General features: G+C 52.0%; 1 protein-coding gene across 1 annotated transcript in view; it reads right to left on the bottom strand.

Moving 5' to 3' along the window:
• LOC147678528 (extracellular calcium-sensing receptor-like) overlaps positions 1-23322 on the bottom strand; it is a 100655-nt gene that overhangs the window by 76610 nt on the left and 723 nt on the right. Inside the window, exon 2 of the mRNA XM_086945673.1 lies at positions 9652-9799. Coding sequence (XP_086801799.1) covers positions 9652-9799 — 148 coding nt within the window. The remainder of the gene's footprint in view (positions 1-9651; positions 9800-23322) is intronic.

Here is a 23322-nt window from a genome sequence, read left to right as displayed (position 1 = left end):
TGCGCACTCCTTGCGACACCAATGATGCGTCATATTTAAAGTATGACGCATCATGTCGCAAGTACTTACAGATACGTCAGTATTTCTGATGCATGTGTAAGCACAAAAGTGACGCATTGCTGGAGTGTGTCACAAAAGTGACGCAACTCCAGCAATGCGTCCTTTCACATGGGGAAAGCCCCATGTGAAAGGGCCTGCGTCAGTCTTACGCCTGCTGTGAGGCAGGCGTAAGAGTTTGACGCAACAGCATCCTAAAAGTGACGCAGGGAAATCTCACAGATTTCACTGCGTCACTATTACGAGGCTTTTTGCAGGGGAACGCCCCCTCTGCATACATTATACCTGACGCAGGTATAATGTGGCGCAGGGGTTTAAAAAGTGACGCATCTACCTAGATGCGTCACTTTTTAATTATGGCGCAACAAGGCGCATTTTGTACGCCGCTGGTGCGTCACAAAAAGTGACGCAACGGCGGCGCAAAACTGACGCACGGCCTCATAAATAAGGGCCAGTATGACTAAACTCATCTATAATCTATACATTTTACCTTGATTCTATGATGGTAGTCGATATTGTTGATGTAATGTTTAGTAGGACGACATTTCGAAATTCAACCTCAACTGACAGAAGAGAGTTTAAAACTTTGGAGTATATTAAAAGAACAAAAAAACTCGGCATGACTTACCCCTGGCAGGTGACTCTGGAAGGTGCTGCCACGAAGGACAGTTCAGGGAACACCTGCTGAGTGAGGACTGGAATGACTGCTCCGATGAGGACATCTCCGGGAAAGACAACCCCGCTGGAATCTGGCCTGGTGATCTGACAAGACGTCTCTGCCCTCTGATTGGCCGAAAACAGGATCTGACATGTCAGCAGAATGCACTGAACTCGCATCTGGGCTGAGAGCACTGCTGGCATCCCACTGCACAAGGACCGTGTCAGCAATCAGAAAGAAGGCATTGTGCAGCAAGCCCCTGCACTAGAAGCAGGACAATGCTTTGTGCAGCTTTTGGCGAAATATTGCTGGGAGTGTAAAACCGGTCTCTAGTACTGACGACTCCCAGAAATCAAGGTTACAGAATTTGTGCTGCTCAGTGCCTAAAATATATTTATACACCTAGTTTTATTTCCTGGGATTTACCTTACTAATGCTAATTATCTGTCGTTCTCCGACAATGCCTTCTTTAAAGAGCAGCCCTCACATGACCCAGGCACAGAGTCTTTGCTCCTGTCCTCCAGATGTGCACAGAAGTCTCCTCTGCTTTTATGGACATCTGTCCCTGGGAGACACGTTCACTTTTCCCTCGGTGAGACTAATTACCAAACCATTACTGCCTCAGAGAGGCTGACTCCCAGATGCTACAAGGGAAGGAAACAATTACTGCAGCCGGTTGTCCCGTGAGAACCCAGTTCTGGCTCACATCTGGACACGGTTCTGTTACCTTTCAACCTCTTTCACCTTTGTCAGGTACTTTTTCATTTCATGTAAATAACAAACAGGGGTGTCCAAGCAAGAGAGTTTCATCCTAGTACGTACAACAATGGTTCCATTATATTGTACATTTAACTGTGAGGCTAATAACAAAGTCATCACAGTCACTCAGAAAAGCATCGCGCCCACTGGTCATGGTGACTCCCCGGCCGAGTGAATCCTATATTGTCTATCAAAGTTAGCATCACTTGATAAACTTAACTTACGGTGCCCCCATAAGTGGTGAAACAGAATCAGTGTTCCTGCCGCGTGAAATAAGAGTAAAAATGCATATAGGGGATTACAAGGACATGTTATGACATAAATAACATTGGAATCTACCTCCATTACGGGGAAATTATAAATGTGGAAAAAGCAATTCTGCCTTTGTATTAAAAGTAAAGATTTAGAACATGAAAACCAAAAATATATGCTCAAGGGATTAACTGTAATAGTACTGACGTAGTTTATGTCATAAACTGTCCTTGTAATCTTTCATATGTTGGTCAGACTAATCAAGAGTTCTAACATTGCAGCCATACCAGGGGCTGCATTATAGAAGTGCCCCTGGGACAACGGGCACATGGTCAGCGACTGGCTGCCGCCCCCCCCCAGATGACCACACCAACCCCCGGAAACATGAACAGGGAACATGGTTATCTTTGGAAGGCGGGGGGTCGCGAAACCCCCCGGCCGTATTTATTAAGATATGAAAATTATAAAATTTTAATAGCATGATAAACAATTTATACAAAAATCAGCAGGACATTAGATACAATATTGTCAACAAGTTTGAGAGACTAACCTTAACAGAAACTCTAATACAGATTGTTTCCTAACCGAATCTAACATCCTCATCTAGATTTTTGTATACAACATTTCTGGCCATATGGCAAGGTCGCTCACCGGTGTCAGGTCCTACTAGCTGCGCCTCACCTAGAGATGTGCGCATGCGCAGCCGGGCCTGGTAATTACCCGGTCCACGCCGTGAACTCCATTTACCCACTAAAGGAGGGCCCTTACTCTGCGCCATCCGGTGACGTCATGAGTATGCGCGCGCGGGGTGGCTACCAGCCTAAGGAAAGCGTGACTACTCCAACCCGCGCCCCTTTGAAACACCAATTACCTTGCCCCTGAAGTTCTAGAAGGTGCCAGAGGCCCCTCCCCCTGAGCGGGAACCTCCATGGGATGATGCCCGCCCCCTCAGACCTTAAAAATAGCTGCTCACCGGTCATGACCTTACCGCATGCCCCATACCTAATAAATACGACGACCTATGGGAAAAAAGTCTAATGGACAACTACTCTGACTAAATCACATCACGTATCAACGTATCGCTACAAAGGGAGAAAAGGCCTAACACAATCGGAAGAAAAACATATTTCAGCACATTCCACTAAAAAGGGGGAAAAAATTCCTAAAGAAAGCAGCATCAGAATTTATACAAACCACACAAAGTCCGTTAACGCATGAAAAAGTTAAACAATGACCCAACAGAATACATTTACATCAAACTAGTACAATATCAACCATATAGTTCCAGGGATGGTGGGAGGGAAATTAAGAAGCCCCGAGCGTGGGGCACGACACGCTGTGGGGGAGCGTCCAGAGAACAAGAGGGTCTCCTGGGCGCTCCCTGCTTCTTTATCCCCAAGGGGCCAGGTGGGGGCGGTTACGCCCCCACCCAGCCCCTCCTGCGGCCCGCCACCCCTGACCCGGAAGTCCTTGAATGACATCCGGGTCAGGGAGGGCGCCAACCAATCGGTGGTGAGGCGCGCCCGGAAGGGCACGCCCCACCACCGGGAGGCATGAAGGGGGAGGCGGTCGCCGCGCTGCCATGCGGGCGGGGGGGCCAAGGGCCCCCCCTTTTTACATGGTCAGCGACTGGCTGCTGCCCCCCCCCCCAGATGACCACACCAACCCCCGGAAACATGAACAGGGAACATGGTTATCTTTGGAAGGCGGGGGGTCGCGAAACCCCCCGGCCGTATTTATTAAGATATGAAAATTATAAAATTTTAATAGCATTATAAACAATTTATACAAAAATCAGCAGGACATTAGATACAATATTGTCAACAAGTTTGAGAGACTAACCTTAACAGAAACTCTAATACAGATTGTTTCCTAACCGAATCTAACATCCTCATCTAGATTTTTGTATACTACATTTCTGGCCATATGGCAAGGTCGCTAACCGGTGTCAGGTCCTACTAGCTGCGCCTCACCTAGAGATGTGCGCATGCGCAGCCGGGCCTGGTAATTACCCGGTCCACGCCGTGAACTCCATTTACCCACTAAAGGAGGGCCCTTACTCTGTGCCATCCGGTGACGTCATGAGTATGCGCGCGCGGGGTGGCTACCAGCCTAAGGAAAGCGTGACTACTCCAACCTGCGCCCCTTTGAAACACCAATTACCTTGCCCCTGAAGTTCTAGAAGGTGCCAGAGGCCCCTCCCCCTGAGCGGGAACCTCCATGGGATGATGCCCGCCCCCTCAGACCTTAAAAATAGCTGCTCACCGGTCATGACCTTACCGCCACAGGCCAGCATTGTTAACCGACGATCTGGCCTCACCCATTCAAGATCTAAACCAGGAGCGTGTTCACCCAGCAAATCCTTCCAACCAGGCCCAGAGATTATTAGACCACAGGACATTCCCTGCCTCGGTCAAGTGCACCCCATCCTTCAGGTAGAACCGTTCGCCCCAGATACACCCATGTGGAATTGTCTGCAACCGGGGGGCTCGAAATAGTTTGTCTAGCTGAGTATTGATCCTCTTTACCGAGTGATTCAAAGCCCTAACCGAGTCCCCCCCTCGCCACTGCCACCGAGGGATAAGTTGCGACCAAACTACCGTGCAACCCGGGCAAGTCCTGGCCACCCACCCTGCAGTGGAGATGATCTCCTCAATAAGGATACGCCTCTCTAGTTTGGCTAAATCATTCTCCCCTAAGTGAAGTATCACCACTGACGGGGTGGTGGGCTGCTGAGCTAAAAGTCCCTGGAAAAAACCCCTAAACTGGCTGAGGCACAGACCCCCTCTCCCAAAGAATGAGATAACAAACCCCCTACGCGCCGCCCTTTCCTTACGGTCTCCTGAAAGAAAAACATGTTCAGCACGCCTCACATAGGAGTGGCCCACAATCCAAATAACCTTTGTCCTGTGTTCCTCATGTTGCTTGTGCTGTGATGGTGCAGATCGCTGACGACCGGCGGCGAGTTCCTCCCCCGCGTCACAGGTTTGAGAAACTGCAAGAACCAAAAAACATACCAAGCGTGAGCACCAACTTGTTACAACATGGCAATTCGCACATAACGTTTATAACACTCAGATGTCCATCTCCCAATACTCTTCACATTTTCAGCTGAGAGACCCCTCAATGCTGCTTCAGTTGCCGCCCCTATCCTAAAGGAGTGGGTGCCAAATTCTTTGGGATCTAAACCTGCCTGTCTGACTGTCAGCTCCAGGACCCGCCTAAACTGGTACCTCGTTAGTGGTGTCCCATCGGCGTGACACAACAGTGCACCCCCCGCCGTGCCCCCCGTTGCCTGTGGAAAACCTCCACATGAGACACCGGGCAGCAAGGGTTGACTCGGGCCCGGTGGAGCACTATGGTGTGACCCCGAGATTCCTGGTCAGTTTTGGACCTCTGAATTGTCACCCACATAGTATCCTCTCTGATCTTGACACTAGACCACTGCAGGCCGCCCAGCTTATCCCCTTTGGATCCTGCCACCAGTTCACTAATCCTCAGGGCCCCATAAAAGGCCAAAGAAAATGCAGCTTTGAACAAGAACACCTCCCACTCTGAGCTACAGACCTCGTGCAATGCCCCCAGTAATGTTGTCAGCCGAGCCAATCCTATGGGCCTTCTCGCATCTACAGTGCGTCCCTGTAACCGGCGCCATCCCCTCAAAGCCTCGCGCACTATAAAGGTACTAGTGGGGTCTTGCATGCCTTTAGCTTGCGCAAAGAAGGAGACCGCTGCCCTATGCCTGCTTGCTGCTGCCACTGAGTGCCCTTCCCTGTGCATCCAATCCAAATAGGCTGCAAAACTGGCCTCCTGTGCCCACTTAGTCTCCCATTCTTGACCCAATAAAACGCGGTAAGACAAAAACGCCCCTTCGTAGGCTGTCTTGGTCCTGGGGGCTAAGCTAGCAACCACGAGGTCCTGTAATCTGGGGCACCAATCTGCCAAAGTACTGCCGGGAAGTGTGCTGGCGAGGGGTCTGCTGCAGGAAGGTGTTCCCTGAAGACCTGCATTTTAAAACGAGAAAGGGAATCAGCTGCATTGTTGAGGATGCCTGGGACATGCTTGGCTCTGAAAACTACATTCCACTTTAAGCATTGCAGCACAATCTCCTTTATCAGACGCAGTATGAACGGACAGCGAGCCCCCTGTTGGTTTATACATTCCACCACTGTCATGTTATCCGACCAGAACACCACTGATTGGTTACATAGGTGTTCTGGCCAGACCATTAATGCCACCCACACTGAGAAAAGTTCCAGGAAGCCAATGTTGGTGGTCAGACCCCGCGCTCTCCATTCTTCCCGCCACCGCTGGGCGACCCATTTGTTCCCAAGGATGGCACCAAAGCCCACACTCCCAGCAGGGTCAGTCCACAGACCTAACTCAGCTGAAGTCGCAGGGGGACCTGACCACACTACCCTGCCATTAAAGTCCTCCAGGAATGCCATCCATATATGCATATCCTGGCGAACCTCAGATGACAGCCTAGTGCGGTGATGTCTCTCCCGCAATCCCTTCATAGCCTGGGCAATAGAGCGTGAGAATGGGCGGGCCATTGGGATGACCCGAAGTGCAAAGTTCAGTTGCCCGACCACTTCCTGCAGCTGCTGCAAGGAAACCTTGTTTTTACATAGGCATTGGCGCAGAGCTGCCCTAAACTTAGACACCTTGTCCCCGGGTAACCTGAAGCATCCCTCAACTGAGTCAATTTCAATACCAAGAAATTCGAGGCAAGTGGCTGGGCCAACCGTCTTTCCCGGTGCCAGCGGGACCCCAAAAGTCCGCATGAGCATGCAAAATTCCTGCAATGCCCAAGCACACTCCTGAGAGTCCGCCGCACCTAGGAAAAGGAAGTCGTCCAAGTAGTGCATGACCTGTTGGTGGCCCGTCGCCTGTCTCATAGACCATTCTAAGAATGAGCTAAATGTCTCAAAGTATGCACATGATATGGAGCAGCCCATGGGCATACATTTGTCCATGTAAAACTTGCCCTCAAAAGTGAAACCTAAGACGTGGTGATCCATAGGATGTACTGGGAGAAGACGGAAAGCAGATTCAATGTCAGACTTCGCCATTAATGCTCCTGTTCCCAGAGCACGCAATAAATCAACCGCCTGGTGAAATGAGGCATACTTCACACTACAAATCCCTTCATCAATCGCATCGTTCAAGGATGTCCCCCTCGGGGCCGATAGGTTGTGGATCAGTCTAAATTGGCCTCTTTCTTTTTTGGGCACCACCCCAAGAGGGGAACACACAAAATTGTGGACAGGCACCTCCAGGAACGGGCCAGCTATCCTGCCTAGCGACAGTTCCTTGGAAATCTTAGCGGCCACCATCTCTGAGTTCTGTGCTACTGATAGTTGATTTTTGCAGTGTGGGCTACCTGTGTAACCCATCGCTGGGATCCTAAAACCTTGTGAAAAACCTTCTTGAAGTAGAGTGGCCGCTGCGCGATCAGGGTATCTATTCAACCAAGGGATCATTGCAAAAACGTCTATTGGCGTAGGGGGGGCCTGCTTAACTGAATTACTCTGGCTTCCCCCTTCCCCTGTGACCGTGGTTACCTTGCTTGTTCCTGCATGTTGTCTCGGGGTGGGACGGGTGACCACAGATTGCACACGCATGTCTAAATCTACAGGTGCCCTGGGCCCTTGTGCAGGAGCGCTTATTAAAGTCCCAACATACCCCTTTTCTCTCTGATCCCCCCCCCCCCCTATTCTTCCCCGGGACCTCACTCCCTTGATTTGACCGAAAGGGCTGTTGGGGTCTGGCGGAGAACACCCTGACTGCACTGGTAGCCTGTGTAGGGGCTGTGTCCCCTGAGAACTGTTTGTGCCAGGACATAGAATCCACAACGTCCCACGTTAATGATGTATTAAATTCTTTGGCCTTCCTGAAATTAACATCATACTCCTTCCAGGCATCCCCAGTATATTGGTCGCTCCACCCCACAATCCTACTCATATAGCAAGCCATTGCTGCCTGCACATTTGGGGGGCGTTCAGCCATGATAGCGGAAAGGACCGAAAAAGCCCTGATCCAATTCTTCAAAGTCTCCTCTACCTTGAACCTGGAGCACTGTGCCCTCCATTCACTTGGATGCATCCATTCCTTTAATAACTTAGCCTGTTCCATTTCCCTATTGTCTAACAACAAGGAAAAGATGTATACATACTTTCCCGCCCAAATCATTTCTTTCACTGCCTGAGATACATGTTGTCCCAAGTTTTCACTCCTGGATGGCACTACGCCGTCCCCCAAGAGTGGCAGCTCCACTTCCTTACCATTCACGGGCGTCTGTGCCGGTGGCACATTATCTCCATTCGGCGGGGCGGGACTGTCAGCCGCCGTTGCGGCCTTAATCTTCTCAACCAATTTCACTGCTTCAGCCGCATGATCAGATGAGGCAAGGCACCCCCCCCCCCTTTCGCAGCCAAGGCAATAAGGCCTCTATCTGTGACTCCAACTCAACTGGGACTGGGTCCGGGTTACCAGCTGGCACATCTGGGACCCCAGGAGGAGTGTCTGAAGAAGGGGGCAGGTGATGGTAGCCCACTCTGGCCTGGTACCGGCCCCACGGGCGCAGGAGGGGTAGGCGCTGCGGGAAGGGCTGGTGCTGCAGGGGGCACCGGTGACACGGGCGCTAGGATTGCCGGCGGAGGTGCAAGGGGAACTGGTACCGCAGGTACAGGCACCTGTACTTAGGGTACAGGGGCTGGGGCATTGTACCGCGGCTTTTTGGCTTTGGATTTCTTAGGTGGGGTAACGAAATCCCCCCTCGGCAAGGGTGCCGTTCTCTCCCGCACTGGCCTGCCCGATGGGCCTGGGGGATCAGGAAACCTCTCATTCATGCGAGCCTCTAAATCGTCCATCTTTCCCAACCTCTTGTTAATTTGAGCCATTTCCCGCATCATGGCATGCATCATCGCCTCCATGCTAGACCCCCTTTTTCCACCCCTTGGCCCCGGCATGGTCCGCACGCCACAGACCTACACTCCTAATATCGTCTGACCGTGCGCTTTGTACCTTCACAAGCTGGAGGATGTACAGGGGGCTGTAAGCACCATGCAACGGCAACCGCAATGCCCCGGCTTATCCGGTTTGTCAGGGGTGAGTAAACTCTAGCCTAGACCCACCCGGCGGCAACCAGAAGCAATGGAATGCTAGTCCCACGCTCTCCTCTTACCGATAAATCCTGCGTGCAGCCAGCCGGTATTGGATCAGCAACGTCTTACGTCCCTCGCTGTGAGCGAAGTGCAGCAGTATTGTTGTTAATTGCCTGGAATAGAAGATTATATCAATATCGTGGAATAAAATGCATGAGCAGAGTTATAAACACACAGGTTGACTTATTGGAGGCTTGAAACCCCCCTGTTAACCACCCACGAGGCTGCTTTCAATTTAACGCAATATAGATGTAGCTTTGCATAAGCCACCCCTTTCTTGTTATTTAAAAAACACCAAATTATAAAATCACCAAATTGCACAATACCTTCACTTAAACCGAGAACAGATTGGATTAAATAAAATAACAACTTTCTGTAAAATGAATTCACCGCACAATAAAAACCACAAAAATTGCCCAAATTCCCCTACAGGTCTCCCATCCAGGTCCTGCCCTGGTCGACCCTGCTTCGCTTCCTCCCGGTGAAGCTGCACTGAACACAGCCCGCCTAACTCCGTAAGATTGTGGCCCTGGGCGCGGAGAAAACAAAAGCGTTACTGGGGCACCTTTAAACCTGAACGGTAATCTTCCCGCGCTACTTGTGTGGCGGGAAATCTCACTGCCCAAGAACCATAAACCGTTCGACCGCCGGTACCGCCCCGATCCGCGTGTGTACACAAGCGACCTGCATGCCTTTAAATAGACTTGCCGGCTGACACACGGATCCCTGATGCGGCGCCCCCCCCCCGAAAAATACCTCTTGCCGGGACCGACTACGATATTCTCTGACCCGCTCCCCAGCCGCTCCGTATCCTGGCAACCTGGTCGACTCGCAATGCTGCCAAGATGCCGAACCTGGAGCACTCGTTGCACTCGGCAGTCCTGGAACTCCGGTACCTCGAAGCCTGTAAAACAAATAAAATTGATTAAGAAATTAAGAAGCCCCGAGCGCGGGGCACGACACGCTGTGGGGGAGCGTCCAGAGAACAAGAGGGTCTCCTGGGCGCTCCCTGCTTCTTTATCCCCAAGGGGCCAGGTGGGGGCGGTTACGCCCCCACCCAGCCCCTCCTGCAGCCCGCCCCCCCTGACCCGGAAGTCCTTGAATGACATCCGGGTCAGGGAGGGCGCCAACCAATCGGTGGTGAGGCGCGCCCGGAAAGGCATGCCCCACCACCGGGAGGCATGAAGGGGGAGGCGGTCGCCGCGCCGCCATGCGGGCGGGGGGGCCAAGGGCCCCCCCTTTTCATTTGCACCCGCTTTGCGCGCCCCTGGACACTTTGGTGTTACAGAAGGGGCTGCAGATGCTTGTGCACCCCTAATTGTAATACTGAAGTCACTGGCGCATATACAGCAACAGCTCTTCCTCAAGAGGGTGTTCCCTCTTTTGCATGTGGATGTGGCCCCATGCAAATGAGGGAATCCCTTTGCCTCTGCACCCACACCATATTACAGATGCAGGCACGAGGCAGAGAAGCTCTCAGGAGGCAAACTGCCAGTGCGCCGCCTAAAAGGTGGTGTACTATCAGTGCGCCCCCTGTCTGCAGACCTCTGAAGGGGGAAAAGGGGATCCCATGGGCCCTCTTAGACATCCCATTGCAGGTGGGTGCTGTCAATCACTGTACCATCCTGCAAGGGGATCACTAATCCCCTAAAAGTGCAGGCAGGTCTGCACTGTGAAACACAGAGCAGCTTCAAAGCAGCCACTCCATTTTATAAATGAATGCCCTGCCACCAGGGCAGCGTGAGTTTGTGGCTTTCCTGGGAATAACTAACCGCCATAGGCATTTCCTGGGGGAAGTTCATTCACCATAATATGGCGCATTTTCCTTTATTGCGTCGGATGCACTTTTTAAAAGGTGCACCCGGAGCAATCAAAGAAAATGTAGCGCATGCAAAATATGGCCCTAGATGCTGTACACAATGAGCTCCGGTGCTGGAACACTTCGGAACAGTGAATCACACTGCAGAGGATGTGAGATGGCAGGTACCGGAGCAAGTTAAAAAACCCCAGGAAGAGCTCAAATCGCATCCTTCCTCCATCTGTGAGAATGTAAACTGGTACATCTATTGAGGTCTAATAATAAGGGAGTTAATGAGTATGAAGAACTGGACAAACAGATGGCACATTTTACCAGTGGTTAATTTGGTATAACTCTAGTTGACAACATTGCTTATAGACATACCATCAGGATTTCCCATCTCTGCATCACTGTAAGTCATTTACTTCAACCGCACACAATTTCTTCTATATGTATGTACATTAATTATACAATTTTTCCACATATTTCAGGGTCTGCCAGGAAATCAGTTTTATTTGTGATTCAGTGATAACCATGGCAGAATCCTACGATGCTATATGTATCTCCCCAGATTGTGCCAGTGTACATGCTGATGTGCTATCTCACTCCATAGTTTTAATCATTTCCGACACTTGGATGCTTTATGTAGCCTGGAGTGTGCAAGTGCAGAGTAAGCCTGACTGCTCACTTTGGCCCTCATTTACAGGGATTTTGAGTAGTGCAGTGCAGCAAGTTGCCAAAATGAAAGGGCAGGAATGCAATGTATGTATGCAAAACAGGGTATTCTTGTACTTTTTCTCTCTGCTGCTGCCATTTTGGATGCCTATCACCAATGTGGATACCCTTGCCCTTGCCCCAGGGTGCCTCTGTTGCATGCAGGAAAATTTTAGTGCAGGAAGCGGCACCTTCTCTTTCTAGGTGTGCTGCAGAATGCTGTCTGCTATATCACTAATTCGAACCGCCAAAAGCACCTCCTTCAAGGAACGCATCAACAACAATGCGCACAACAGCAAAGAGCTCTTCAACATCGTGGAAGAACTCGCCAACCCCAGCTCCAACAACATCTCGCTGTCACAAGACCTCTGCAACTCTCTAGCCACCTTCTTTCACCTCAAGATCAAAGACATCAACAACAGTTCAACACCCAGAACCCCCGAAAGCCGCCGACACCTCAAACTCACCGCACCCCAGCCACACCGGCCTCCTGCTCTCCTGGAACCACATCAACGACGACAACACCATCAAAATCATGAACACAATCCACTCCAGCTCGCCATCCGACCCTGCCCTCACCACATCTTCAACAAAGCAAGCTCCATCATCGCACCCCATCTCTGGAAGATCCTCAGCAGTTCCTTCAAGACCTCCACCTTACCGGAGAGCTGGAAGCATGCCTAGATCAACGCCCTACTCAAGAAACCCAAGGCAGACCCAAAGGACCTCAAGAACTTCCGACCCATCTTCCTGCTCCCGTTCCCGGCGAAAGTCATCGAGAAGATTGTCAACAGGCAACTGACCCACTTCCTCAAGGAGAACAACACTTTAGACTCATCCCAATCCAGATTCTGCAGCAACCACAGCACCGACACCTCCCTCATTGCCGCCACCGACATGCCAGGACCCTACTGGGCAAAGGCGAAACCGTGGCCCTCATCCTCCTGGATCTCTTGGCCGTCTTCGACACCATCTGCCACCACACCCTTCACACATGCCTCCACGACGCGGGGATCCGTGACAAAGCCCTTGACTGGATCAATCCTTCCTCTTTGGCAGAACCCAGAGAGTCCACCTCCCTCATTCCGAAGTCACCAAGATCACCTGAGGTGTACCCCAAGGATCATCCGTCAGCCCAACCCTTTTTAACGCCTACATGGCACCACTCACCAACATCATCGGATCACATGACCTCAAACATCGTCTTATACACCAATGACACCCAGATGATCCTCTCCCTCACCAAGGACCCCGCCACTGCCAAAATCAACCTCCACGAAGGAATGAAGGCCATCGCCGAATGGATGAAAAACAGTCACCTGAAACTGAACTCAGACAAGACGGAGGTCCTCATCCTCAGCTCCACCCCATCTGCCTGGGATGACTTCTGGTGGCCGGCCGCGCTGGGAGCTGCACCAACACCCACCAACCACGCACGCAACCTGGGGGTCATCCTAGACTCATCACTATCAATGACCCAGCAAGTCAACGCCATCTCCTCCTCCTTATTCAACACCCTCCGCATGCTTCGCAAGATTTACAGATCGATCTCCACCAGAAACAGAAGGACGGTCACCCAGGCCCTCGTCAACAGCAGGCTGGACTACGGCAATGCCCTCGATGCAGGTACGAATGCCAAACTCCAGAAAAGACTTCAACGCATACAGAACGCCTCTGCACACTCCCTCCTCGACATTCCCCCGCCACAGCCACATCACTTTCCACCTGAGAGACATGCACTGACTCTCCGTCGACAACAAGATCACCTTCAAACCCCTGACCCACGCTCACAAAGCACTTCACAATGCCAGGCCAGCATACCTCAACAAACGACTCACCTTCTACACCCGAACGGCCAGCTTAGCTCCATCGACCTCGACCTCACCACCAATCCACGCATCCACCGAGCGGCCACCGGCAGCAGATCATTCTCCCTTCTCGCCTCCAAGACATGGAAGACCCTGCCCATCCTCCTGCGACAAACCCAGGACCTGCTGACCTTCAGAAGACTTCTGAAAACCTGGCTGTTGGAGCAGTAGAAGCACTCCTCCCCATCCACCTAGTGCCTTGAGACCCTCACGGATGAGTAGTGCGCTCTACAAATGCACTGATTGATTGATTGACCAAGTGGATTAGTTTGATCCCAGCAAGCAATCTGCCTACGCTGAAGGTGGAGGTCCTGCCTTTGTCTTACCCTGGAAAAAAACATTTCTAGGATGTCTGCCAAACTGATGGACCTTTTCTGATGAAAGATTTTCTGTGAACAGAGTGAGAGCATACTCTTCAGAAATTGATGCCTGGCGAGCCTCAATGTTTAATAGTTGGGTCTGGGTTCATTTTTAATTTCAGAAACAAAATGCTAAATAAATGTCTAAGGTGCTTGATGGCTTCTCTGCCAGTGACATTTATGCCTTTTCCTGCCAAGACTGCAAGGTAAAACTAAGATCAGAAGGCCCTCCTCTTGGCTGGTTTGCTCACGTTCAGCGACCAGCAGCATTGCGGCAGATGGGCCACCAGCCACAGGTTTCAGATTGTGGAACTAAATGAAGCTCCACCACCACAAACCTTGGTGGTTTCACACACCTGGCTGATAGGGAGACTACCACATTAGATCAGGGTACCCACATTGTCAGTCTTTGAATGGGCCCCTAATTTGAAATGATTTTTTCTGCTATCTCAGATATTCTCAATTTGTGTTTCCTGAGTTGTTGTGCCCCTTTGAGAAATAACCAATGCGTCGTCTGAGAGTGAGGAACTTGGTCTACTTCCTCAAATTTTGAAATTTCGTTACATTGCTCAAATTTGATCATATCTCAATTACAAAGTGTACTAGTCCCCTGAGGCAATTTTAATATTCATTGTCTGTCACTGCAAAAAGAGGAGGTTGCACTCAGCTAGCAGTAGACAAGCTACAGGCAGGTGGGTCATATTTCCCCATTGGGCAATCTGGAACTGGGTGTTATGGCCACCAATGTGGGTATGAAAGCACACTTTCCTCCTGCCTTCTAATAGCTTGATAAACCTGCTTGGATGGTGAAAACTAGTGAGACACAACATGCTTAGGGGAAACAGGAAAAATTAGAGGAAGAGGAGAAACACTAGATTTATCTCTGAGTGTGCACCTATATGACATTGGTTATTAAACATATGTCAACACAGTAGCCAATTTTATATGTGTCCCCTAGTACCACTCATCATCATGGAAGCAAAGCACAGCAACCCCAGGAGTTGCGTGCCAGAGAAGATGGACTGCAGTTAGAGAGTGGACTTGATCAGCATTTCAATTCAAACTAAACCAGTGATACTCAAAGTATGGCCCGGGGCCCCTTGCGGCCCTTGACCTTTATGTGTGGCCCCCAGTTGAGCATCAGCATGAGCAGCTTATTACTTGCTAGCACTAATATTCAGAAAAAAATGTAATAAATGGGCAAGCATTTATTTGCAGGTTAAATTAACATAACGTTGTCCTGCAACTCTTAAGTTTAGTTAACCCGCAAATAAATGCTTGTCCGTTTATAAAACATTTTTTAGACCTCCTAACACAATACCCAATCCCCCCAGACCACCTACCACCACCCTGCTGGCAACAGTACGGCCCTCAGTCACACCACAGACCACACTTTGTGGTCCCCGGGCAAATGTTTGCCAGTACCCATGAACTAGACCATCCACCAAAGGCACGTTCACTCAGCAGAATAACTTAAATAGGAAGGGGACCCGAGGGTGGCCAGAACAACGTGTGGCCTTACTTTAGAGCAGTCGACCTTGAAGCTAGGGAACCTGGTTCTTGGTCTTGGCAGGGACGCTCAACATCCTGTGATTTCTGAGCTAACAACTTTATCTCCCAGGGCCTATCAAATAAAAAAAATGAATGTGTCTGTCTGTAGCGCAACTGTTGCTCATATAAGGCACTCTGATACCTCCGGGTCGAGTTTGTGCCATATGAAACAAAAAAATGGTGTGATTAAAAGGAAATCCAGGTGGGAACTAGGAATGATAGCGAAAAAACAACCCTCACGCTTAGTTATCTGCAAAGGAGGGAAGCATTGACTACCCTTTACGCTTCTCTCCCATTCTGAACTTCTGAAAGAGGAAATAAATCCTTGGAGAGGGCCATATAGGAATAGTTTGTCTCGATCCCAGGTCTGGCAGTGTTAGCCATTTTGATATTAGAAACATGCTGCTTTCTCCACCAATCATGTTACCCCTGGCATCTCATCTGCTATGAATCCCATGGACATTAATGCCTCAGGCTCCCACACTATCCCCCATATCACTGCCATTCTCCTCCGCCAGCCTACATTTTCACATGCCTTAGTATTTAGCCCTCTGAATGCGGTTTCTATTCTGAATAATATTTCAGTTGAGTCCTGACACAAGGGTGGATGAGATCTCTGCTTTGTAGCTGGTTGGGGATTGTGGCCACATTTGTAGGTTGACATTCCTATTCAATACATGACTCACATTCTGTCAGCACATTCAAGTCAAATCACCAAGCATTCCTATGGTGAAAAATATGCATTACTCAAGATTAGAACAGCATGTAGGTCATGGGTAGTCACAAACATTATAGCGGGGGCAAAATTTACAGTGTGGTTTGTGGCCGAGGGCCGCACCAGTGGGAGAGAGGTCAGTGGGGGAGGGGGCGGGCTAGAACAAAAAAAAACTGTGACAATGAGGTTAAACACAAGTCCCTGCAGTGGACGCCTTCGTCCACTGAGCCACCAGACTCGGCATACACACATCTTTCTCTCTCTCTCCCTCTCTGTCTCCCTCTCTCTCTGTATCTCTCTCTCTCTCTCTCTCCCTCTCTCTCACACTCACTCTGTCTGTCTCCCTCTCTGTCTGTGTCTCCTTCCCTCTGTCTCCCTCTGTCTGTCTCCCTCTGTCTGTAGTCTCCATCTCCCTCCCTCTGTCCCCTCTCACTCTGTCTCCCTCTCTCTCTCTCCCTCTGTCTGTCGCCCTCTGTTTCCCTCTCTCTCTGTCTCCCTCCCTCTCCCTCCCTCTCCCTCAATCTGTCTGTCTCTCTCCCTCTGTGTCCCTCTATCGGTCACTCTCCCTCTGTCTCTCTCCCTATGTCTCCGTCCCTCTGTCTGTCTTCTTCTGTCTGTCTCCGTCCCTCTGTGTCCCTCCCTCTCTCCCCCTATGTCTCCCTCCCTCTGTCTCCCTCTCTGTCTCCCTTCCTCTGTCTCACTCCGTCTTGCTCCCTCCGTCTCCCTTTGTTACCTCACCCCAGCTTCCTGTGCACACACAGCTGCACCGAGTACCTGACTATTTACTTGTTAATAAGGCTTTGTTGTGAATCGTCTGGCCCCCATGGAGCAGAGTGTCTCGCAGTCTGCGAGTAGCTGCAGCGGTGTTTGCTGACACTCTTTAAACATTTTTTAAGAAAACACAGGTACAATGTCTGCAAGGTTCGCAGGCCACCATGGAAGGCTTGCCAGGCTGCTGGCAGCCCGCGGGCCATAATATGAGTTCCCGTGAGGTAGGTGATCTCATCATGATCTATGAATAACAGGGATACTGGTTGGTCTCCCTGAGAAATAAGGGCATGTGTGGCTGTTCTTAAGCATTCCTCCCACGCTCATAGAAGGCCCACAAAGGATGCAATATTTTCATAACCCGTTTTTATGGCCATTGCCTGCAAAAGGACGGACTGGTTGGAAACTGTCCAACCCGCCATTTTCTCTTATAAGCCACTGGAGAGATGACCTTATTCAACCCCATTGGGGTAGGGCAGTTGGGGTAGGCAAGAATAAAAATACAGTACACTATTTTCCTTTTTAATTTGTGTTTTGTATTGATTCACGACCTGAGGTAATAAAAATATATGGTCTATTCAGTTTAATCAATTCAAATAAGATCCATTTCATATTTTTACGCACAAGAGAAAAGACAAAGGGAAGTAAATTACAGACAAGGGTTATGCTATCTTAAACAAGTGAAACATGTGGGCTTATTTACAAGCCCCTTGTGCCACTGGTGCGTCACTTTCATAATGGAAAAAATTGACATACCAGTGGCGCAAGGTAGCCCTGCCAAGTACCACGTATCAGGTGTTAGACTAACGCATTTTAATGTGAAGGCCCACATCACCACATTAAAATGCATTACAAATGCATTTTTAGCACATTGACCACCCGTGTGCTGTTAGGGTGAAGCAGGTAGAGTTACAGCAACGCAGCCTCCGAGCGCTCAATGAGAGCTGCAGCAGCCATGGCGGACCTCTGCCACAGGGTGTCTCTGAAGGAAAGAGAGGAACATTGGTCAGTGCTGGAGTCGGTCCCTGGAGCAGCGGCATGGAGGGCACTTCCAGCCTTCCACCCACTGCCGCCCTCTCCTTGTAAAGCCACTACCACCTGCCAACCGGAAAGTGACAGTGGGATGCTAGGGATTTATCGGACTGCAGCAGAGGAGCTGAGGGTCAGGCTGATGTCTCATTGCTCCAATGGCTCCATCTCACTCGCTCACGGCTTCCAGAGAAGGCGCTTACAGTTTGCACTTCTGTGGTGTGTGTGTCTGCCAGTCTCAGTGCTGTGCGCCCCACCCCCATCCTTTTGGCCAGGCATTTTTCGGTGCTTTGTCTCGCCAGTGTGCATAGACAAAAGACTCTGGGGCAGATTTATATGTACCTTGCGCCACTTTTGCATCACTTTTCCCATGTTAAAATTGACGCAAAAGTGGAAAATCAAGAACGTGAAGGGGTGCCGGGACCCCAATGTAAATAGTAAAAGAACACCCACACCTGGCGCGCCGTGAGCCCTTTGCAGCCCTGTGTGCTGGCATCACTGCACCTGCTGCACCTCTGGTAGCATGACCCCTGACATAAATATGCTAAATGTTCCTATTTCCGGGACACCTGTGCGCCTCCTGCACTTCGAGGAGCTGTCTTTCTTGAGCAGATAATACAGGCCTCTCTTTGATACCTGCCTGTCCAGAGCCCGGCCAGGAGCAGTGCATTGTGGGGTGAAGTTATAATTAGCTAGGTAAGTAGAACTGCTGAATTTCCATGGTTTTGTATGAATGACATCTGAGTTTAACGATAACGTCCCTGAAACCTTTGATTTTTGCAGTGAATTTCTATATTTTTTTAATTCTTTCTATTAACTATAAAATCCCTGTAACCTTTGTTTTGCTTCAGTGAATGTATATGTTTGTTTTAATAAAATTATTTTTCCTAACTTTAATGTCCCTGTAACCTTTGGTTTTTAAGTGAATTTCTAAGGTTTTGTATTTTTATTTCCTAACTGTAACCTGTAACCTCTGAGAGTGAGTGTGTGACTGAATGCATGAGTGTCTCAGTGGGTGTGTGATTGAGTGCGTGAGTGAGTGTATCAAAGGGTGTGTAAATGGGTGTGTGAGTGTCTGTATGGGTATAACAATATAGAACTGCAATTTAGATAATCAGTTTTGCCATACATGCTTGATAGATGAATTATAAATATTAAGGGGTCCATTATGATCACAGGCAGATCGCCACTGCCCGCATGGTGGTGGCGATCCGCCCATGATCCGACACTGCCCGCCACCCATTTCCCCCCACCAAATTACTATTGCGGGGGACCGCGGCGGACGGAAAGACCGTCCGCCGCTTTTCTGCCCGGTGAGCTGTACTAACATGGGTGCGGAAAGATGCCTTGCCACCACGGAAAGGCATGCCGGAATAGACTGTGGGGGCCCCCAGGTACTCTGGTGGGTGGGGGCTGCACATGGGGGGTACCTATGGTACCCCCTGCACTTCCATGCACAACATGGCAGGCACCACGTGGTGCCTGCCATGTTGTGCATGGAAGTGCACAACATGCCTTCCTGACATTGTGACGGGCGGTGCTGTGTGCACCGCCCGCCAGAATGACAAGAATGTAGGATGCGCCCGCCACTGTGGCGGGTGCACCCTAATTGCCCCCACAGGAACCCCGCCCTTATGGCGGGTGGTCTCGTTTCCCCTTAGGGTAGTGGGCGGACTAATGACCCCCTAAGTTTGAAGGATTATTTCTGTACATGGTAGGAAAGTCAATCAATCAATCAATGACACTTGTAAAGCGCGCTACATACCCGTAGGGTCTCAAGGCGCTGGGGGGGGGGGGGGCTTGGTGCCGCTACTGCTCGAACAGCCAGGTCTTCAGCTTCTACCTGAAGGAGAGGTGGTCTTGGGTCAGGCGCAGGTCGGTCGGGAGGGAGTTCCAGGTCTTGGCAGCCAGGTAGGAGAAGGACCTTCCTCCTGTAGTCGCTCTTTGGATGCGGGGGACGGCGGCGAGGGCGTGGTTGGCTGATCGGAGGTGGCGTTTGGGAGCGTAGAAGTTGACTCGGCTGTTGAGGTAGCTCGGGCCTTGGTCGTGTAGGGCTTTGTGTGCGTGGGTGAGGAGGCGGAAGGTGATTCTTTTGCTGACGGGGAGCCAGTGAAGGTCTCTCAGGTGTCCGGAGATGTGACTGGTTCGTGGGATGTCGAGGATGAGTCTGGCTGAGGCGTTCTGGATCCGCTGGAGTCTCTTCTGGAGCTTGGCGGTGGTACCGGCGTAGAGGGCGTTGCCGTAGTCCAGTCGGCTGGTGACGAGGGCCTGGGTGACGGTCTCCCTGGTCTCGGTGGGGATCCACCAGAAGATCTTCCGTAGCATGCGTAGGATGTTGAAGCACGTCGAGGAGACGTTGTTGACTTGCCTGGTCATGGAAAGGGAGGAGTCCAGGATGAAGCCCAGGTTGCGTGCATGGTCTGTCGGTTTGGGTGCGGTGCCCAGGGCGGGAGGCCACCAGGAGTCGTCCCAGGCGGAGGGTGAGGGGCCCAGGATGAGGACCTCCGTCTTGTCTGAGTTCAGTTTTAGGCGGCTGGTCGTCATCCACTCGGCTACCTCTTTCATCCCTTCGTGCAGGTTGGCTCTGGCGGCGGTGGGGTCGTTGGTCAGGGAGAGGATCAGCTGGGTGTCGTCGGCGTAGGAGATTATGCTGAGGTTGTGTTTGCGTACGATGGCCGCGAGGGGGCTCATGTAGACGTTGAAGAGGGTGGGGCTCAGAGATGATCCTTGAGGGACGCCGCAGATGACTTCGGAGGCCTCTGACTTGTACGGTGGTAGGCGGACTCTCTGTGTTCTTCCGTCGAGGAAGGAGATGATCCATTCCAGCGCCTTGTCCTGGATTCCGATGTTGCTGAGGCGCCGTACTAGGGTGCGGTGGCAGACCGTGTCGAAAGCCGCGGAGAGGTCTAGGAGGATGAGGGCCGCTGTTTCTCCATTGTCCATCAGGGCTCGGATGTCGTCGGTGGCGGCGATGAGGGCGGTCTCGGTGCTGTGATTGGCTCGGAAGCCGGACTGTGAGGGGTCGAGGGATCCGTTCGTCTCGAGGAAGGCGGCCATCTGCTTGTTGACGGTCTTCTCGATGACTTTGGCTGGAAACGGGAGGAGCGAGATGGGGCGGTAGTTCTTGAGGTCGGTGGGGTCCGCTGTTGGTTTCTTGAGTAGGGCGCTGAGTTCGGCGTGTTTCCAGCTGTCAGGGAAGATGGTGGTGTCGAAGGATGTGTTGATGATGTCTCGCAGGTGGGGTGCGATGACAGCGTCGGCCTTGTTGAAGACGTGGTGAGGGCATGGGTCGGTCGGTGATCCGGAGTGGATGGAGTTCATTGTGCGGATGGTGTCTTCGGTGCTGATCGGGGTCCAGGCGTGGAGGGTGGTGGTGGGGGGTGGTTGTTCGGTCATGGTGTGCGTTGGTTGGTTGTTGAAGCTGTTGTGTATGTCCGCGATCTTGTTGTGGAAGTATGAAGCGAGGGAGTTGCAGAGGTCTTGCGATGGGGTGATGTCGTTGTTTCCTGCGCTGGGGTTGGAAAGCTCTTTCACGATGTTGAAGAGTTCCTTGCAGTTGTGTGCGTTGTTGTCCAACCTGTCCTTGAATGCTGTTTTCTTGGCGGCGCGGATCAGCTGGTGGTGTTTCCGGGTAGCAAGCTTGAAGGAGGTCCTGTTGTCCGGTGTCGGATCCCTTCTCCAGACTTTCTCGAGGGCTCGGCAGTTCTTCTTGGAGCTCTTGAGTACGTCGGTGAACCAAGGGGCCTTCTTGCTGCCGGGTCTGCTAGGCGGGGTCCTCAGTGGGGCGAGTTCGTCCGCGCAGTTGCTGATCCACTTCGTGAGGTTGTTGGCGGCCTGGCTGGGGTCCGCTGAGCTAGCAGGAGGGTGCTGGCTCAGGGAGGTGGTGAGCTGGTCTGCTGTGATCTTGTTCCAGCTTCTGCGGGCGGCCTGTTGTTGGTGGTGGTGGGTCGTCGTTCTCTTGAAGGTGAAGTGGACGCAGCTGTGGTCCGTCCATTGAAGCTCTGTGGCGTGGCTGAAGTCGATGTCTGTGCTGGAAGAGAAGACTGCGTCGAGTGTGTGTCCGGCGAGGTGGGTGGGGGTGGACACCAGTTGCTTGAGTCCCAGGTTGGCGAGGTTGTCGAGCAGGGTGCTGGTGTTGCGGTCGTTGTTGTTCTCCAGATGGAAGTTGAGGTCTCCCAGGAGGATGTAGTCAGCGGAGGGGAGGGCATGCAGGCTGACGAAGTCGGCGATGTCCTCGCTGAATTGTGTGCGTGGTCCAGGGGGTCGGTAGATCAGGGTGCCTCTGAGGGTGGTGTTCGGGTTGGTGTGGATCTGGAAATGCAGGTGTTCGGCACTGGTCAGGGTGTTGTCGGTGCTGGTCGTGAGACGGATGGTGTTCCTGTGGATGATGGCGATGCCTCCTCCCATCTGGTTGGCGTTTCGGTCCCTCCGGACGATCTTGTAGCCCTCTGGGATAGCGATGGCGATGTCGGGAGCTGAAGAGGCGTTCATCCAGGTCTCCGTGAGGAAGGCAACGTCAGGGGCTGTGGCGTCTAGGAGGTTCCAGAGTTCGATGGCGTGTCTGTGGACGGAGCGGGTGTTGAGCAGGATGCACTTGAGGTGGGTGCTGCTGGTGCTCGGCTTGGCGGGTGCTGGTGCGAGGCTGGTCCGGGTGCAGGAGAACTTGCAGGCGTGGCAGCTGAAAGGTCCGTGGGTACGTCGCGGGGTGGCTTGATGGCAATCTGGGAGTCGGTCGGTATTGAGTGCGGTGAGGGTGGCGGCGGAGTACGTCAGGCGGGTCGGTCGGGCTCCTCGTGGGCCAGGGGTCCTGGCGCTGGTCGCGATCCAGTCGCGGACGGGCGCAGACGGGCTTACCTTTGGCGCGCCTTCGGCGCACAATCGGCGCGCCCGCTGCGCGTGACCGCTGCGCGTTCGCACGGTCGCCATTTAAGGCGAAGTGCGCGGGTGGGCGGAGCAGCTGGGAGGCGGGAGCGGGGAGGGAACAGAAGAGAAAGGGGCGGGGCTTATGGCGGTGGCGGGAAGCGGGAGCGGGGAGGGCGAGCGGCGAGGTAGGCGGGCAAGCAGGAAGGAGACAGGCACAATGGAGGTCAAAACACGAGGAGAACACGGCACAGCAACAAAACAGGCAACAATTTAGGTCAAAAACGGGGGAAAAGCAGTGAGAAAACGATCTTGGGCACAGAAAGAAAACAAGCACAAATTACAGTAAAAAACGGGCAAAACCAAAGGGGAGCGCTCAAGGCGGCAGCGAGGCCGGCGCTGAGTCAGAGGCAGGCACTGGGGGCACACGCAGCAGCTGGTGGCCGTGCGGCGCGGGGGTGTCCCACAAGTGGGTCACACTCACCTGCGTCGCACGGTCGCCATTTAAGGACAAGTGCGCGGGTGGTCGGAGCAGCTGGGAGGCGGGAGCGGGGAGGGAACAGAAGAGAAAGGGGCGGGGCTTATGGCGGTGGCGGGAAGCGGGAGCGGGGAGGGCGAGCGGCGAGGTAGGCGGGCAAGCAGGAAGGAGACAGGCACAATGGAGGTCAAAACACGAGGAGAACACGGCACAGCAACAAAACAGGCAACAATTTAGGTCAAAAACGGGGGAAAAGCAGTGAGAAAACGATCTTGGGCACAGAAAGA

Source organism: Lissotriton vulgaris, chromosome 12 (genome assembly GCF_964263255.1).
Source record: "Lissotriton vulgaris chromosome 12, aLisVul1.2, whole genome shotgun sequence".
Taxonomy (NCBI): domain Eukaryota; kingdom Metazoa; phylum Chordata; class Amphibia; order Caudata; family Salamandridae; genus Lissotriton; species Lissotriton vulgaris.
This window is presented reverse-complemented; position numbering and strand designations above follow the sequence as displayed.